The 20,267-nt window shown below is 41.2% G+C and overlaps 1 protein-coding gene across 12 annotated transcripts in view; it reads right to left on the reverse strand.

Moving 5' to 3' along the window:
• SUPT20H (SPT20 homolog, SAGA complex component) overlaps window positions 1-18,046 on the reverse strand; it is a 56,143-nt gene extending 38,097 nt beyond the window's left edge. For 5 of the 12 annotated variants that reach the window (XR_014174446.1, XR_014174447.1, XR_014174448.1 and 2 more), the window contains exons 1-9: window positions 18,013-18,045; window positions 16,214-16,308; window positions 15,287-15,322; window positions 13,900-13,958; window positions 13,755-13,821; window positions 12,675-12,804; window positions 4,889-4,992; window positions 2,637-2,753; window positions 2,487-2,540 (exon numbers count right to left, since the gene is read on the reverse strand). Coding sequence is in view for 9 of the 12 variants with exons in the window: in XM_081942116.1 (XP_081798242.1) it covers window positions 2,487-2,540; window positions 2,637-2,753; window positions 4,889-4,992; window positions 12,675-12,804; window positions 13,755-13,821; window positions 13,900-13,958; window positions 15,287-15,322; window positions 16,214-16,219 (573 nt within the window). In the remaining 3 variants the exon portion in view is untranslated. Of the gene's footprint in view, window positions 1-2,486; window positions 2,541-2,636; window positions 2,754-4,888; window positions 4,993-12,674; window positions 12,805-13,754; window positions 13,822-13,899; window positions 13,959-15,286; window positions 15,323-16,213; window positions 16,309-17,878; window positions 17,963-18,012 lie in introns of those variants that run through there. The other 7 variants (XM_081942112.1, XM_081942110.1, XM_081942113.1 and 4 more) reach the window with 5 other exon arrangements.
• Window positions 18,047-20,267: the final 2,221 nt, after the last annotated feature.

Consider the following 20,267-nt stretch of genomic DNA (forward strand, 5'->3'; position numbering starts at 1 on the left):
ATATTTCATTTTCAATATTTATGTAGACAATAATTAGTTTCATTTTTATCAATATGCTAGATTAAGTTGATTCCTAAACACACTGTATGTGTAAATATGTGTATGTGTAATAGACAAGTTTTCCTTTTGAATCTATTGGACTTGACTTTTTAGTTCCAATAATTTTCAAGACTGAATAGTACTGCCATTTTAGAAGTAAATACATTTATATTTAACATTATTTTTAGTAACATATTTAATAATACTCATATTCTAGTTACACAAAATAAAAAAGTACATCAAGTCAGAAATTGCTCAATTTCTAGAATTTAAGAGCTACAGTTGCTGTCAAATATTAACTATTTGTTTATTAACTATTTACTATCATGTCTTAACCAGAGAAAAGGAAAACAAACTAGAAATTGGTCATATAAGTAATGATTATGTATTCATTTAAAACACTAATTTGATGGGTTGTTCAACTAAGAATTATTAAATAAAATATTGCTTAACACAATGTGTGTCATGTAGAAGAATGGCAGCACATACACAACCACTGTTTGCCATCCATCATATTAGTTCAGATAACAAGTGGGACTCTATGGGAGTATACTTATTGATTGCTTATTGATTGCTTTCCTACTTCTTTCTCCTTGCAGCCTGTTTTGCTGTTGTCTCCCCGTATGTTATTCTGAAAGATCAAAAGGTCTCCCAGAAGACAATAAAATATGACATGTGAAAGATGAAAGTAGAAGGACAGGGAAATAGGCATATTTTCAATTCACATGAGAAAATGTCTCAATTTTGCCCAATGTTATAATTAGCAAATCAAATATGGGTGTTTCTATCACCTGCCATATCATGAGAGGATGTGTATATATGGTGCCCCAGCCATCAAGAATATTGCTCTTATTTTATTTGAATGTCAACCATGTACCCTTTTAGGCTAAGATACTTAATATCCTTACTTGAAGGAACAGCTCACTGGGATTTGTATCAGATTGTCCTATTTCCTCCAGGATTCTAATCTACAGATTGGGGAGCAGAACTGCTAAATTTATAGTTAAAGCAGTTAAGAATCCATTATTGTGAACAGATTGCAACATGCTGTAAAGGTGACACATTTATCTGAATGTTGATTATTTGTGTTTACCACACATGTATTTTATTGCTGTAATTTTAAAATCTATTTTGCCCTGGAATTAGATTCTGTACTCTATTTTTGTTTTTTTATGGTTGTAAGACTAATCATCTATCTATCATCTATCTATCTATCATCTATCTATCTATCTATCTATCTATCTATCTATCTATCTATCTATCTATCATCTATCTATCTATCTATCTATCTATCTACAAAAATAATCAAAATAGGCATGCTACAGTTACAGTATGTCCTGAATTTCCCCATTGGTTGCTACAGGTTTTTTGAGTTTGGGAGATTTTGTTTCACATTATTTAACAATTATTCTCAAAATAAAGATAAGAACTAACAAGGTGGAAAATTTAGAGAAATAAATTATCTAAATAAGAAGGAATTTAGCAGTGGACAGCCTTCCTTCTGAAACTATGATGCTTCATCAGTGGAGGTTTGTAAGCAAACATTGGACAACTATATTTAGAATGGTACAAAAATTCCTGCCCTGGGCAGGGGATGGACTAGATGACTTCTAAGTTCTCTTCCAATCCTTCAATCAATCAATCAGAATAGAGCTGGAAGGGATCTTGGCGGTCATCTAGTCCAAACAGGAAATCCCATAGAATTTCAGATAAGTAGCTGTCCAGTCTATTCTTAAAAACTTCCAGTGTTGAAGCAGCCACAACTTCTAATTCTATAACTCAAATGTTCTGCCATAAGAAACAATTGCAACTAGGAACCAAGTTCACACTTTTTATTTCTGGTTTCTGAATAAGATGCTAAACTTGCACCTAAGTTGTATAGGTAGTCGACAACTTATGGCCACAATTGGGATGGAATTTGGGTGGTAAGTTGTGGTCGTAAGTCAAGGCATCCACATGATTTTATGACCATTTTCACAACAGTCATTAAAAAAATCACATGGCCATAAATCTGAATCCATTCTTGTGAATGGGCATATTTTTGCTGGAAACTGACAAATAATACTAGAAACTGGTAAAAACATTGCAAATCATGGTGATATAACCATGAGATGCTACAGCCATGTGTGCAACCGAAAGTGTTTTATGGGCCGCAAAGCACTCTTTGCGGAGGACTACCTGTATTCTTTACTTGAATGAATTTCCTTTGAATAAAGTATTTTTTCAACATAGATATTTGAAAAGTGGCAATTTTTTCTGATATGTTAGTTTTCATTATGGAAGAACATTCCATCATAGTCCAAATATAGGCTTGCTATTTGAAAATGATTTGACCAATGACCAATCTTACACCAGAAATACAGCTTACACCAAAAATGTATCTTAGTTTAGAAATTTCTGGACTACCAACCTATAATATCACAAGGCTTATATAACTTTGTTTCTACCTGTGTCCACTTGTGGTTGTCACTTGTAATAGAATGCACATCACAAATCAAGGTCTAGGGAAAAAGGAGGGTAACCATTTGTTATGAAATATAAATGAAAGTTAATTGAAGCTTTAGCAATTGCAGTTCTTGAAAGCATGAAGAGTTTACCTGCATTGTTGGGCGCAAAAGAATGTGTTTGCTTTGATATGTTGGAGATTTCAGATTACCAGACTGTCTATAGTCACGTATTTCTGTTATGACACTCCCACAATGGAAAATATTAATCTGTTTAGAAAATAAACATAGAATTACACAGTCATTATTAATGTTTTTTTAATACAGATTTTTAACACTTTGATTATACTTAAGTAGAACCAAAATAATAATTACATCTTAGGATCACTTGTTAAATGAATCTTCTATCAATATATCAGGAATGGGTAAAATGGATTGATTACATACAGAATAAATACCAGACTAGGAGGTATTATGTAGCCTTTGCTAAGAATGTTTAGACTGATAGATGATCAGAGTAAATAATACATGGGATGCTTGGAATTGTTACAGTGGTGTATAGCGGAAGTCAGGGGGGGGTTGAGTGGGAGGTGGGGGTGGGCTAGGGTGGAGGGTGGGGTAATATATATGTATAAATAAACTAGAAGATGGGATTAATGAAATATTGTTATTTTAAGAGAAATTTATATTATGATTTATATATGTTAAATTAACTTAGAAGATGGGATTAATGGGCTATTGTTACTTTAAGAGAAACTTATATTGTGATTGTTGGGAGGAGAGGGGGTACAATATGTGAATGAGTAATCTACTTTAAGACGGGGGAGGAGAGGGGGTAAAGTATTTGGTATAATATTTGAATGAGAAATTTTGGGGGGGGTTGGGGGGAGGGGAGGGGGCATAGTATCTGTATGTGATTTATACTGTATGGTGGGGGGGTAAAAGGGGAAATTTGTTTGTATAAAACTTTTTCAATTAAAAAAAAAAGAAGAATTAGGATGGCACCAGGTCATGTAAAAAATGATACTTGCTTTCAAATTTTTTAGACAAACTCAAAGTTCTAAATCATATACTAACTAAGGAACAATTCTGGTCAAATTATGACATGAACTTTGAAACATACGACAATCATTAGTTCAAAATTAATTCCTTTCTAACGTTTAATTTAGAAATGCCCTAGAACAGTGATGTCGAACCTATGGCACACGTGCCACAGGTGCAACGTGGAGCCATTTGTCCGGGCACGCGAGGCGCTGCCCTGTCAGCTGGCCAGCGCTCATGCGTGCGCTGGCCAGCTGAGTTCACCCTTTTTAAAAGCCATTTTTCGCCCTCCCCAGGCTCCAGAGGCTTTGTAGGAGCCTGGGGAAGGCGAAAACAGCCTCCCCCGCCCCCCTGGACGCCCTCCGGAGGGTCCCTGAAGCCTTCGGAGCGCTCAAAACAACCCTCTGAGCAAACCGGAAGTGACTTGCGGTTTGCTCAGAGGGTCGTTTTGAGCGCTCCGAAGGTGTCAGGGAAGCCTCCGGATGGTCCCTGAAGCCTTCGGAGCACTCAAAACGATCTTCCGAGCAAACTGGAAGTGACTTCCGGTTTGCTCGGAGGGTCGTTTTAAGTGTTCCGAAGGCGTCAGGGAAGCCTCCGGACAGTCCCTGAAGCCTTCGGAGTGCTTAAAACGACCCTCCGAGCAAACCGGAAGTCAACTAAGTCTTAATACACTGCCGATCTAGTTTTATTTTGCCTTGTTTTATCCTTGAACTTATATAATCATAATCATACTCACCGAGGCATTAAACAAAGCATTATTCAAATCATGGTTTCTCACTGACTCAGAAATCATAGCTTGTCAAATAAAATTGTTAATTATGTTTGTCTTAGCTGTGTTTTGATGTGAACTCTAAAATGAGTCTATGAAAATAAGTAGGTTAGTGTAATGCTGCTAGTAATATTACCAGCAATTTAAATAATATTTAAGGCTAAAGCAACTATAGAAATCTAAGTAACCTTTTTTTGCCTTAGGGTCATATGGAGCATAAATGGTGAATTACAGCCTTGATTTTACAAAGAAACATACATCTATAAATGGACACATTTTGTCAGGGATGTTTATCTTTTTATTGCCAATCCAGACTAGGATTTTTATTTTGCTACAACTAATAGCAATCATCTTCCCCTGTTTAACTGTTAATTGGCTTGCCACAGGAGACAATTGTTAAGGTTGCAATTTTTCTAGATTAACTCTGTTCAGTTTTGTCTGTTAACAGCTATCACTCTTGTTCTACAAACTGCCTACTTAGTGGTATCTGTGTGTATCCCAACTGACTGTCATACATGCATAAGTAGGGTTGCTATTATATTACACCAAAAATGCATTAAAAATCCATAAATAATCATGCAAATTCTTTTCAAACCTGAGATTTTTCAAGAAGGTCAACTAAAATAGGGGGTAGTTCCTCAGCATCCAAATATTCAAGTAATTCTCCTTCTTCATAAGGAAGTCGAATGGTTTCTGAATCTGTTTTAAAACAGAATAAAACTCAGCAAGCATCTATTACTCACAACAAAAGCAACTCTGATATGCTTTGAACAAGGCTTCCACCTACTGGAATAATATTTCAAAATATTACACTGGTGCACAATTATTAGGCAAGTGAGTATTTTAACCATATATCATTTTTATGCATATTTTCCAACTCCAAGCTGCATAAACTCAAAAGCTTAGTGGATATAAGCATATCAGGTGAGGTGTATTTGTGTAATGAGGGAGGGGTGGCCTAAAGAGTTCAACACCCTATAACAAGGGGTGCATAATTATTAAACAGCTTCTTTTCCTCAGGCAAAATGAGCCAAAAGAGAGATTTGACTGACTCTGAAAAGTCAAAAATGGTATAAAGTCTTTCAGACAGATGCAGCACTCTCGAAATTGCTAAGATATTGGGACGTGATCACAGAACCATCAAACACTTTGTTGAAAATAATGAACAGGGTTGCAAGAAACATGTTGAGAAAAAAGAGGCACATTAACTGCTAAAACTTTGAAGCTACCAGGAACCCATTATACTCCAGTGCTGTCATATTTCAGAACTGCAACCTATCCAGAGTGCACAGAAGTACAAGGTGTTCAGTGCTCAGAGACTTGGCCAAGGTAAAGAAGGCTGAAATCCGACCACCACTGAACAAGACACATAAGTTGAAATGGCAAGACTGGGGCAAAAAATATCTGAAGACAGATTTTTCAAAGGTTTTAATTAAGTCACTCATGAGAGTGACTCTTGACAAACCAGATGGACGGGCCCATGGCCGGATCAGCAATTGACACAGAGCTCCACTTCAACTCAGACACCAGGAAGGTGGAGGTGGGATACTGGTATGAGCTGGTATTATGAAAGATGAGCCAGTTGGATCTTTTCAAGTTGAAGATAGACTCAAAATCAACTCCAAAACCTATTGCCAGTTTTTAGAAGACACTTTCTTCAAGCAGTGGTACAGGAAAAAGTCTGCACAGGCCTGTCTGCAAGAAGACATAATTTTATGCTCCATTGAATGCATGCTCCACTGCATGCATTGAAGTACTTCACTGCCTGGCTAGCCAGTGAAGGCCTTAAAGATGACAGAATAATGACATGGCCCCCTTTCCTTACCTGACCTAAACCCTATTGATAATTTGTGGGCCCTTCTTAAACAGGAGATTTATGATGAAGGAAAATGAACGTTGGTACTTCACTGAACGTCACTTCTCAAGCCTTCGTGGGAGGGGTAACAGATGGGCTATTATCACACCCTGATTGGTCGAGACTGTGTGTCAATCTTGAAGCCACACCTCTTCCTCTGTAGCTCCAGTTTGTTGCGAGGTCATGGTAGTAAGTCCACCTTGGAATGAAGAAAAATGGGAAACATACCCAGGCCACTAACTCGCTAGCCTGTAATTAGGGTGGGATGTGACCCCTCCCATGAAGCTCTGAGAAGGTAAGTACTAATGTTCATTCTCCAGGACATCAAGGGAGGGGTCACAGCTGGGACGTACCCAAGCTACTTTCCTAATGGGGGGGGGGAAACCTCCTGCATCTCATGATGCCAGGGTGGCCACTACTTGTTGGAGTACTCTGCGGCCGAATGACGCCTCCACGGATGTGAAGGCATCCAGGCAATAATGGCGAATGAAGGGTGAAGGTGTCACCCAAGTGGCCACCCTGCAGATGTCCTCGAAAGGGAGCTGTAGTCGCCCAAGCCACCATGGTGGCAGCGCTGTGTGTGGAGTGGGCCGTGATCCCTTGAGGCGGTGACTGGCCCCTAGCCTCGTATGCCTTAATGATCGCAGCCCTCAGCCAGTGACTGATGGTGGAAGGGGTGTCCCCCAAGGTTGCTGACTGAAAGGAAACTAGTAGAGCTTCAGACTTAAGCACAGGCGCTGTGCGTCACAGATAAATGTGCAGTGCCCGATGGACGTCGAGCCTGTGCCAAAGACGTTCCCTGTCTGGGGAGGGAGCCAGACAAAAATCCAGCAATATGAACTCCTGTGCCCTGTGGAACGTGGTATTAACCTTCCGAATGAAGGTAGGATCTAACTGAGGACCACTCTGTCAGGATAGAATACGCACAGGTCCTCTCTGGAGGACAAGGCCTCCAACTCAGAGATGTGCCTGGCCGATGTTATGGCGATCAGAAATGCAACTTTGAGCATTAGAAATTGGAGACTGACTGTGCGCAAGGGTTCGAAAGGCAGTTCCTGCAAATCCCATGTGGGGAAACAGTGGATGGCAGGTGGACGCAGGTTTGCTGCCCCCTTGAGAAATCTTCTAATGACTGGTAGACTAGAGAGGTAGGGAACCCTCACCCACTAGAACGGTGGAAAACGCCGCTACTTATGAGAGAGACCCTTGTCCAGGCCGTCCTGCAAGAAGTCTAGGATCTGCAGGGGAGAAGCTGTAGTGGCCACTATATTGGCTGATTGGCATCATCTGACAAACATTGACCACGTGGAGTTGTAAATCCACGTGGTCGATGAGACACCTCTATGGTTGCAAAAACCCTGAGGAATAGTTGGCAGTCCTTAGGAGGCTCTGTTCAATGTCAGGCAGTCAAGCAGAGCCACAGGGGTTCCGGGTGGATTAGGACCCCCTGGCACAGACGAATCTCCTCCTGTGGAATCCTCCATGGGGGGGGGAGGCGGACAGAAGGACTAAGTCCATGTACCATGGCCTCCGGGGCCAATGTGGCACTATGAGGATGATCTCTGCCCTCTCTGATTCTACTTTCCTTAGGGTCCCCGGAATGAGGGGAGGGGGAGGGAAGGCATAAAGAAGACTGCTCAGCCAGTTGCTGCGAAGAGCGTCTGTTCCCTCTGTGCCTCGGCTCGGAAAGCAGGAGATAAACCGGGGAAGCTGGGCGTTCAGCGGGGTGGCGAAGAGGTCCACTGTTGGGAGTGCCGAAATGACAGCAGATGCGCTGAAACAAGTCTGGGTGTAAGTGCCATTCTCTGTGATCCACGGTGGCTTGGCTGAGCCAATCAGCCTGGTGGTTGGCCATCCCAGAGATGTGATCTGCCACTAGGGAGGCGAGGTGTCTCTCTGCCCAATATCCAAGTCTCTGCGTCTTGCTCCATAGGGCCCTGGAGTGAGTGCCCCCTGATGGTTGACATGCGCCTTTGTGGTGATGTTGTCCATCAGGAGGAGAACGTGGTGGCCCTTGACAGATCTCTGGAAATCAAGTAATGCCAGCTGTGCCGCCTTCAGTTCAAGCCAGTATATACTGTGGCGCAGGTCTGTCACTGTCCATTGACTCTGCGCCATCTCCGACTTCAGCAGAGCTCCCCAGCTGAACAGGCTCGCATCTGTCATGATGGTAATCCTTGCTGGTTCCCTGAACTCGGACCCTTTGGACAATGCAGGGGAGATCCACGATTGGAGAGACAGGTGCACCAGAGCTGATACTGGAAGGAGGCTGGTGGAATTGCTCATCATGTTCCTCTGGCAAAATATGAGTGGCCATTGAAGGGTCCTCGCATGCAGGCACACCCAGGGAACAATCCCGATGCATGATATCATTTGTCTGAGCAAATGGGAGAGTTGTACTACTGGAACGGTTCTCTTGGAGCACACCTGCCAAACTGAAGTCTTCAACTTGTTCTGGCAATCCTGAGAGAGGAACACCATTCCTATCACGGAGTCGATCTCCGCTCTCATAAGTCTTGTGGACGGCATAAGATGACTCTTCACAAAGTTTACTGAGAATCCCAGCTGTTGGAGCATCTGGATCGTTAGTTGAACATCTCGGGACACCTGTGCTGACAACCAGGCCTGGACCAGGATGTTGTCCAGGTAGCATTGAAGCCTCACCGAGATGGAACAAAGGTAGGCTGCCAATGCTGCTCAGACCTTTGTGAACTACCTGGGGGCAGATGTTAAGCTGAAAGGAAGGGCCCAATACTGGTAATGGGACCCTGCCTGAGAACATCGGGGAAACCTGCAATGAATTGGGAGAATGGAGATGTGCAGGTACACCTCTGTGAAGTCTATGGAGGCCGGGTGGTTCCCCCGCCTGCTCCACTGCAGGGACCACCTGGCCTCCATAAGCCTGCTCCCCTGAATAGACCTCAGGAAGGTCATCTTAAACCTCCTATAAACAATGAATGTATTGAGAAGCTTCAACTCTAGAATTGGCCTCCAACTCCCAAAAATTCTTTGGCACGACAAACAGGTTGGAGTAAACCCGTAGTCCCTGTTCCTCTGGTGGTACCGGCTCGATTGTCTGAATATCCAAAACTTGGAGAACTACCAGAGCCATAGGTTTGCCCCTCCCTGACCGTGCTGAGGACCCAGGCATGGGTCGTAATGCGGTCTCACTGATCCGTGAAGTGGGCTAGGCAGCCGCTTATGGGAAGGCTCAGATTCGAGTCACTTCCCCTCACAGTAAGGATGGCTGCCTGCCCTGCGAAAGGGCTGCTTGGACTGGGACAGGAACCTCTGTCTGTCTGGGTAAAAGGGTCTAGGGTGCTGCCTATCGGACCTGGGTTGAAAATAACGTTGTTGGTGATAGTCAGACTCTGGGGCCTGGAAGGTAGGCTGTTGGGAGTATGGAGCAGGCCGAGATTCTGGGTATTTGATAGTAGTTGGCAGCACTTTCTTCTTATCCTTGTTCTCTACAAGGATAGGATCCAAGGACTCTCCGAACAATGGGCCACCTGCGTAAGGGACAGTGGGCAGGTGCCACTTTGATTTATTGTCTGCCTGCCAATTTCGGAGTCACAGGAGGCATCTCGAGGTTACTGAGGACACCAGGGCTCTGGACATGTACTTGACCGAATCTAGTGTTGCATCTGCGGAGAACTGGGTGGCTGCAATAATTTTATTAATGTCCTGCATAAGGCGGGCATAGTCAGGGGAATGTGGTCCTGCAGCTGACGTAGCCACAATAAGGTGGTACGGTTAAAAAAGGATGCTGCACCCGGAGCCTTAATAGCTCATGCCAATGCTTGCAAAGTCTTGTGTAGGGTGAGTTTGGCTGTCTTATTATCTGTTTTAAGCTTGTCCGCAACATCCCCCGAAACTAGCTCCGAGAAGGTGGCCAGAATCGCGACCAGAGCATCTACTGTTGGAACCTGTAGGGTATCTGAAAATTCCTTGACGGTGTTATAAAACTGGCAATCATTGTTCCCGGGATCGGGGGTGACCCAGGATGGTTCTTGACAACTTCCAGAAAAAGGGGCGGAGCAGGCACTCTCCTCCTTTTCTGTAGATGTCTTAGAAAACATGATCTTGCCAGGCTCATCCTGACTTGGGACAGTAGCCGGAGCAGCATTCCAGGGCCCAATTTTGTAGTGGAACGAGCGTTGCTGAGAAGTGACTTGAGGAGGGCGGGGGGAAAAGCTCTGAAAGGCTGGGGTATCCCCTTGTTCTCTGATAGTTCAAGGTCCTTGTGAACTTCCTCCCTCACCAGTGATATCTCGCTAGTGAGGGATGGAGAGGCTGGCCTCTGGACCTCCCGAGGGACCGATGATTGGTCCAAAGACTGGGCCCTGGTGCCCTCCTTTGCTTTTCTGGAAACCTGGGTTGACCACTTCTGTTGCCTCATGCCTGAGGCAATGCCCAGGGAAATGGCTGAAGTCACTGTCTTCTGTAGGCTCTCTGGCAGATTATCCAGATCAGCCAGATCCTCATAAGGGTCTGCATCTTCCTCCTCTGCCTCTCTCTGGGGAGCTAGGCTGAGCCTAGGCATCAGATAATCCATAGAAGTGCCCTCCAGGGGATCTCCTATCACATCCCTGATGGCACTGAGTGAAACAGAAGGTGAAGGAGAAACCTCCAGTCTACTATGCCTTCTAGGCCCGACAGGAGATAGTGGAGGTGAAGGAGAAGGACTGGAGAGCCTAATTGGTGATCTGGACCTGGGAGAAGGGCTAGACCTATATGCCTGCACCACTGTTTGTCGCTCTGCTTGAGCAACCCTCTTCTCCAGCACATATTGCCGGCGCTGTTTCTAAGAGTAGCCCATGAAGGGTGCTGGGAGGCCAAAGTCTTGGCTGTAGTGGCCCTGGTATGGGGCCCAGGTGAAGAATCAACTACCCAAGAGGAACCCTCCTGCTCTGGGACCTCAATGCCTGCTTCGGGCCTGGCGTCCACCATTTTTTTCTCCCTCGGGAGATACTCACGCCAGCACCTTCTCATGGAGGCAATGGAAGGGCCCTCTAGCCAGAGTGGCTACTGCTCTCTCAGGCACCGCAGTGCAGCTGCACGTGGCTGTCTTGCAGCACTGTCTGGCATTCACGGCTTCCTCGCACTGCCGTCCAACACGCGCAGCCACTTCAAGTTTCCGTCCTGCATGATCGACCTCACCAAAATGGCCAATTTCTCTCTCTTTCCTCTGCCTTCGTTTCCCTCCCCCCATTCTCTCCTTTGTTTGGAGTCTCACAAATACTCATTTCTAGCAACTTTTACCGATGTAGAGGGTGGCAGGTTGAGGGGGAGAACGTGAGGCGCGTGTCCTAGCGCTACCATAGACTGACAGCTCCGTTGCATTCCTTGCCGTTTCATCCAGGGAAGCCCCTTGTAAAGAAAACCTTGCAAGTTGAACTCATTCGTTGTTGTTTTTTTACAAGGGGCTTCCCTGGATGAAATGGCAAGGAAAGTAGCGGAGCTGTCAGTCTCCGGTAACGCTAGCACGCACGCCTCGCATCCCCCCCCCCAACCTGCAACCTCTCGCTAAAGGGACGGTGGGGAAGGGAACCAGGCAGGCTGCCTTTACCATGGGGGGGGGAGGTGGCAGGCCAGCAATGCGCCTTGCACCCCATTACCCCCCCATTGGGTAATGGCTGCCTGCCTGCTTCCCTTCTCTGACGTCCCTTTAGCGAGGGGTGGCAGGTTGGAAGGGGGAGAGAAAAGCAAGATGTGTGACCTAGCGCAACCAGAGACTGACAGCTCCGCTGCGTTCCTTGCCCTTTCGTCCAGGAAAGCCCCTTGTAAAAAAACCCTCATGAGTTCAACTTGCGAGTATTTTTTTACAAGGGGCTTCCCTGGATGAAATGGCAAGGAAAGCAGCGGAGCTGTCAGTCTCTGGTAACGCTAGGACACACGCCTTGCATTCTCCCACCAACCTGCCACCCTCGCTAAAGGGACGGTGGGAAAGGGAACCAGGCAGGCTGCTTTTACCATAGGGGCGGGGTGGGAGGTGTTGGACTGCGAGGCGCGCCTCTTACCTTTCCAGTTCCGTCACGTTCCTCGCTATTGTGTCCAGGGAAGCCCCTGGCAAAAAAAAAAAACCTTTCTCACGAGTTCAAGAAGTTTGATTGAACTCGCGAGGTTTTTTTTTTACCAGCGGCTTCCCTGGACACAATGGCGAGGAACGCAACGGAGCTGGAAAGGTAAGAGGTGCGCCTTGCTTTTCACCCGCCTCAGAAAATAATAAGCGCCCCTCCCCCCGATAATAAGGCCAGGGTCATATTTTGAGGGTCAAAAGAAAATAAGACCCTGTCTTATTTTAGGGGAAACACGGTAATAATTCTGCACACTAATTGTGCACATATATTCTCCTAAGAAAGCCAAAACCTCACTTTTGCTTCCCTAAATATTCAGCACTGTAGTTGTTCAATAATAAAATTAATCCTCCAAAATACAACTTGCCTAATAATTGTACACACAGTGTATTTAAAAAGACATTATTTAGATCAAAGAAAGATTTAAAAGCCAACAATGCTTGATTTACCCGAGCCATTCTTTCCTCTCAGCATCAAGGAATATCCTTCATTTCCTGGATAAAGATTCACTACTAGGCATGACAACGTCTCTTGCATGACTAGCTTCTCCAACAAGTTCACATTTCGTCTCAGCTTCTGCTTTAAAATGTGGGCAACAATTCATGAAAAACAGGGATATAAAAGTAGATTAGCACAATCTATGTATTTATATTTAAAATGTTCCAAGTCAATGACAAGATCAACACAAACCCTGCCCCCAATAAAAGCTATTTATTATATTCTACCTTTCATGCCAATGCAAGTAGTCCACTTAATGACTGATCAAGGACCACTTGTATCGGGGTTACAATTTATTTGATTGGAAAACTTATTCTCACTGGCCAAGTTCACAAGATACAGTAAAGGCAGCTTTATTGTGAAAACAGTTGCTAGTGTTTCTTCCAAAATAATGTTTCTTACAAAATAATATACCCATGTTTATTTTCATGTAAATTTACATTTACAATATAGTTAACTATATGGTTCAAACTTAAGATACTTGATATTTTCAGCAGGAATTAGTCAGGAAATGTAATCAAATAAGATACGGCTATTCCTGGGGTTAATATAATTTGTCCTGAAAATTACATTGCTAGCCAGCAGCCAAAGAAGCATCTTGTCTGTTTCCCATATATGTTACTGTCAAGGGCCCCTGTGGAGCTCAGAGCAATCTGAAACACTAAGGGAGAAAATTGGTTTACGGTTCCCTGTACAGAAAAACTGATAATCACCAACTGAACAAGACATGATCACTGGCACTTTGGTAGAAAAATAGGAAGTTCTAATCCTCTGTAAGAGGTGTCTGAGAACAGTATGATACATCCTCTCCCATATTTTATATTCAGAAAGTGGTTGCTCTTTCTCCTCCACAAACTGAATGGACATTCAAGGGTAGAAATTCTTCATGAGACAAACCAACCATGCTGACACCTCTCTGAATGTTTTTAATGCTACTACAATCTATGAACAGAATAGTTATGTGCAACTGGCCTTTCCTGGTCCATTATGAAAAACATAAAATGGACATCTGACAATGAGATTTCACTTACCTTTATTTCAGGCTCCTTGTCACATTCTTCTAGATACAATTCATATAACTTCTGAAATACTGATTTTCTGGAATTAGAAAAAGTAAGCTCGTGAGTAAACATTTTCATCCGTTAAAGTAAGAAAAATGCACTAAATATTTCTTACCTCCCACTAGATAAATACTTTCGTTTTGGAGGCCGCTGGCGAGCACTTTCAATGATATACTGAAAAAAAGTGTATGAATGTTAATATGTTAAAAACATATTAGCAATGCACAAATGCACACGAAATTTCAAGTATTTATATAATTGCGGAACACAATTCACTTATTACTGATATGTCAAATAAACTGAGGAGGAAAGTGGAATAGAATACAGGTAGTTCTTGACATGAGCACAATTAAGCTCAGAATGTTTGTTGCTAAATGAGGCAGTTGTTATGTAAGTTGTGCCTCATTTTATTACCTTTTTTATTGTAGTTAAGCAACTTCTGAAGTTATTAGGAGAATCATGCAGTTATTAAATGAATAACACAGCATTAAGCGACTCTGACTCTCCCATTGACTTTGCTTATTGGAAGCCTGCTGGGAAGGTTACAAATTGTGATTACATGATCCCAGGATAGTGCAACTGTTATAAATACATGCAAGTTGTCAAGCAACCAAATTTTGATCATGTGATCATGAGGATGTTGCAATGATTGTACATGTGGAAACTAGTCATAAGTCACTTGTTTCCAGTGTTGTTGTAACTTTGAACAGTCACTAAATGGCTGTAAGTCAAGGACTACCTGTATGAACTTAGAATTTTGCCTAATGTTATCCTCATCTCAACTATAATTCAAATACACTTCCCATAGACCATGTAATGTTTCATTTCTTGAGTTTTGCAATATATTATTTCTCTATAAAAACTCCATAAAAAATCAGAGAAATCTAAAATAATTCAAGCTATAGTAATCAGTAACAAAATTACACCTCTTGAATCTTTCCAGAGTATAGTGGGCATTATCAAACAGGAATACAGATAGTCCTCGACTTACAACAGTTCATTTAATGACCATTCAAAGTTACAATGGCACTGAAAAAAATGACTTATGACCATTTTTCACACTTAAGACATTTGTAGCATCCCCATGATCATGTGCTGAAAATTCAGATGCTTGGAACTGGTTCATACTTATGACCGCTGCTATGTCCAAATCATGTGATCCCCTTTTGTAACCAATGGGGAAGCCAGATTCACTTAACAATCGTTTTACTAACTTATCAACTGCAATGATTCACTTAACAACTGTGCCAAGAAAGGTAATAAAATGGGGCAAAACTCAGTTAACAAATGTCTCACTTAACAACATAAATTTTGGGGTCATAGGTTGAGGTCTACCTGTAGATGTAATTACAAATGTTTATAATAAAGCAGTTTAATTGTTTAGGAATTATATGTTTTTCATATACTTCTAAATAAAGCTATCATGAATAGAACAATGGTCTTTTCTACTGCTAGTACTATAATCAGAAAAGCCTGTATAATTTAGATAATCTATTATTTACCTCCGCACGATCCAGTGCGACTTCTAAAGTCTGCTGCTGCAAAAATGAAAATAATATTCTTATTCTTATAAGTATTATAATTGAGCAAATAAAATGTAATTAATCAACAAAAGCTAACATATTATTTAATAATCTAAGGCTTAAAAAATCCTTCATATAACAAGGTAGAAGACAAGTCCTACTGGAATTTAGCATGTTTTCAGGGTAAAAAGTTAGGAATAGACTGAAAGCAATCCATTAACACAATATTGGTTTAAATGTGGAAGTTTATCTACATTTGGTTGTAATACAACAAAAGCAGGGAAGTAGGATATATAAGTATCACTGCCAAAGGCAGATAATCTGAGGCCACTGGTCAAATGTCCAAGCACAACTGCTAGTGGCACTGTTTCTATCCTTTTGAAGCAAGAGATACATGAAAACTGCAAAGCATCTTTGAAATAGCTTAACATACTGTTTTTTAAAAAACAAAAACAAAACAGTCATAGAAAAAAAAAATCCTGATCCTGCCCATATATGTTAAACACATTCACTTTGCTTCATCATCCTTTGGATTTTGATCAGTTCTGGTATTAATCATGGCGAATGTAATTAAGTAAGGTCCTAGACTTAGGCAGGAAAAAAGTACCAGACTAACAGTACTAACTGTGAGAGAGTGTCCTAGTAGAACACCACTTGAGTATGAGCCAGCAATGTGCTGCAGCTGTCAAAAAACTGAAATAATTGGAAAACTAAAAATATGGCTGATATTTGTGCATACAAGTAAACCAAGGTTATGGTCATTATTTTCTGAACCAGTTTTTGAAGCTCCATACATGAAATCAAATTGGAAAGAACAAAAGTAACAAATACTTTATATTTCCCTCTTTAGCCATGCATTATTTAAAATACAAAAAAAGTGCCAATATCACACCCACAAAATCTTACCATCATGCTGAAGTTAATTGATAAAATCAATGACTTTTAAAAGATCGTTTTAACAGGATCTGGATTGTTAAGGTCCATGATTAATATTTCTACAACTGAAAGAAATAAGGAAATAAAAATGTATTGTATAATATAAGAAATAAGGAAATAATATTTAAGATACAAAAAGAAAAAAGAAATAAGAATACCAGCACAATATTTTTCAATTATTTGGAATATACATTTTCTAAAAATGAAATACAAACATACTACACGGACTAGATTCAGTAGTGTTCTGCTAGAAGAATGCATTCTTAATATTCCATCACCTTTTGCATTCTCACCTGAAGAGATATGTGACCAAATGAGGGAACAGAGTAATAAAGAAACTATTCATTTAACATTGGCAAAATAAATGAGGATATAATCAAACATTTTTATCAGACTAAATTACAAAATGTGTAATGATGCCCTGGAGAACAAACATTGGTACTTACCTGAACAAAATTACAATTTTGATATATCAAATATATTAACATATTCAGATTTAGACAAAATCCAAAGAAGTACAGGATTAGAGGTACACACTGAATATATCTAAAATCATTAAGTACATTCACACAGTCTCTGTTCTATAATGACTTGGTATAGTGCTTGAACAAAAGCTTGAAACTATTCACTTTTTGTTCTTCCTACAGCATTATCAATTCTTACAGGTTGTTATAATGCACTTAAAGGCTAACATTCAAGAAGAAGGAGGTTAGCTTTTAGAAACTTACTAACCAGCTAATTCAAGAGGGTTCTATCTTAAAAGAAAAAGAACCTGGGCTAGGAATGCAAATTATGTATTGAACTTATTTCTCAACAGCTTCACTTGAATTCTGAAAATGCAAATAGATTGCAAATTTGGATGTACTGAGAGGAAAGAAGAAATTAGGGTCCCTGCATCATCCAGGAGCCACAATCTGGTCTTTGCCTAATCAGATACATTAGATAGCAATTTATACTAAGATATTAGCTTTATTGCTGCCCTTGCTACTAAGTTACATCTTTGGTAAAATTGAAAATGGAACTAGCATCTCTACAGAATGACATACTTGAAAATTTTGACTGTATTTGATTCTCAAATAGTCTCCAACATCTGACTGATCAACTGATTTCAGTTAACAAAATTGGAAAGAAAATAGTTTCAACAGAGTAATTAATATATTAACTATTGGTCTTATGTATTTTTGAGCTTGTTAAGCACTTTGAGCAATTGTCTAGTAAACCAGACAATTATTTTCATCTTTTCTTGACAACTTTTCCCATAATAAATCTTAGGCTGTGTTATTGTACATGTGCATCTATGTGTATTTCTCTTTAGATGCAGCATGATCAATTCCTATAGAAAAGCACACAGAACTGTGTTATCTTTCTTGACACCCTAACATAACTGTTGTGTCTACCTTTTCTGATAAAGTTTGATGGGCTTTTTTCCCTACAGAATTTATTTTATCAGTCAGCCCAATACAGCAATTGAAGTGTTAAATTGGGAAATCTTGGGTTGAAATCTGTATGCAGAAACAACAAAAATATTTACTGGATGGCCGTGGACTAAATCAAAAGGTGGTTATCGGACCCTCGCAGTGCATATTTTTTGCGGAAATAAATTAATAAACATCAAATAGCAAAACGGTCGCCTACGTAGTATTATCGTCCTGCTTCACAATCCCGCAGCCGTAAGTACCTTTCCATTTCTGAACAGTTAAGCAGTTTTTAGAAAACAAAAAGCAGAAGCCAGCCTCAAGCCCGCCCGCCCACCCACCACCAACACATACATAAAGAGATACCCCATCGGCAGCAGCAGACAAGATTAAAACCTACCTTCCCCCCTTCTTTCCACCCTCTTGCAACTTCCGCTATAAGCACTTCCGGAACCTTTTTGGTGGGAATTAACGTAGCCGGATGGAACGCCGCGACGGTCGTCATAGGAACTGAGGAAGGTTTAATTTTAGTGTTTTTTATGGAGACCAAATTAATTCGAGCGACGTCGGCCTGGCAGGCTCTCAAAGTCCGTGTTATCATTATTAACTCAATTATCATAGTTGGCAATAGTAATAAATAACACATACAAAATAAATCACATTATTATGATTGCTGTCAGTCAACCGGCACCATTTCCGTGGAGCTGAAATCGTGTAAAGTAAAGTTGACTGTAAAATATTCATCCAAAAGCAAAAGATACACAGATGAAAGGAATTGAGTGCTATTCCTATATGATGTGGTTCTCTTATTGGGTGAAAAATGTGAATTTTTAAATCAAATGACAGGAATATTATAGGAAATAATGAAATGGAAGTTTTCTGAAACTATAGAAAATGAGGCTGGCGATACTGGCTATAGATGTCACTAGGCTTTATCAAGTGATGTGTGTGAATATATATCTTATAGTTTTGCTCCAGGTTTAGCATGAAGGACCAAAGTGACTATACATTCAAACAAAACATTTCCGGTACTTTTCAGATTCACACCACCTCATACCTATCTGTCTTTCAAAAAACATAGAAACAAGCAACTTCAGAAAAAGAAATTAATTATTGATCAACACTATTTCCTATTGTAAAATAAATTAACTGCCCCTTAGTATTCATTGAATGTGGGGAAAGTATGTTAATGGCAAGAAATCAGAAGTCTCTTTTTGACTAACAAATTTTATTAAAAGACACAAGTTTTTGTGAGTTGCAGCTGATTTCATCAGATGCACGCAATGACTAGGAAATAAACTGGATAAAGGTGGAAAGATACATAACAAACCTGTTTGTCCTGGATTTGTCTTAAGAGTTTGTGTTTATTAATTATTTTTCACAAAGTTTGAAGGATTTGAGTAAAAAATCTAGATATTTGTTTTGTCTTTACATCCATACCACCATCACAGGCCTCAGGAAATACAGATTACAATCCTTTACAAGCTCTTCTACCAATGTGATTGATGCCATTATCTCCCAGCAATTTCCCTCTGGATTTTATATAGGACAAATGTCACATACACAACTGTTGGAAGATCAAAGGTTTCCTGGTTCGTTCCCAGTGTAAATTTTACTGAGAATAAAAGTTCCTTTATTCTGGATGATCGTTCTGATATTGATTCTCTTGTCTTTTGGGTTTCGTTTGTCTGGTATCTTCCCAACAGGTTGGTAAATGGCTGCTGCTGGGTGAGGGAAGGAGAGAGAGATTGGGAGACTGGCTGAAAAATTGTCACAGAATGTTGAAAATAAAGATCATATAACCATAACAACAATGTAGCAGGGCAGCAACAATCAGCAGCATTGAAGCAGCCACAACATCCCCAAATTTCATTCCTTCAGGAGTCAGGGATCATTGATTTTGAACACATGTGTAAGCTAGGGTGGCGCTGTAAGGACTTGCCTCTCCTCTCTGCTCAAGAAAACAGAACTGTTGAAACCCGCATCATTTCAAAAGGAACTTTTATTGGGAGATAGTAATAGCAAGAAAAGCAAGGCATGATCTAAAATTCCCACTCAAAACCATTAATTCTGGTGGGGAGGGCTAGGATGCTGCTTTATAACCTTTTCCTGTTTCTGGTCTTTCTGTCACTTTGTTGTACCTTCTTGGGAAAGAGAGGGGGAGGGATGGGGGAGGGATAGGCCTGTCTCAGCTCTGAAGGTATGGACAAAGTGGCTCTTGAGAACAAATTGTCAGTCTCTGTTTTGGTTACTTGCTTATGGTTGCTTTGCTACGCTTGCTTACTATCGGCTGCCCTGGGAACGGGGGCGGGCATGGTATTGGGGAAGGGAATAATATTGTACTGGAGGAGTCTTGTTCTCACCATCTTCTGCGCATGCTGGTGGCTGATGTTTGGACTTGGTCAAGGCCAACCGTCTCACATACCAACTTGATGAGGCTGTTTGAAGATGCACCCCACATGACACCCTAGGGCAGTGGTGGGCAACCTTTTTTTTCAACTGAGCCAAATCTCGCCAAAACCACGATTGAAATTTATTTTGAGAGCCACATTTTTAAAACCGAAAATACATTCACCCCCTCGTGTCACATTTCTCCCCCTCATGTCACA

Source organism: Natrix helvetica (genome assembly GCF_964273705.1).
Source record: "Natrix helvetica genome assembly, chromosome: 2".
In the NCBI taxonomy this organism is placed as follows: domain Eukaryota; kingdom Metazoa; phylum Chordata; class Lepidosauria; order Squamata; family Natricidae; genus Natrix; species Natrix helvetica.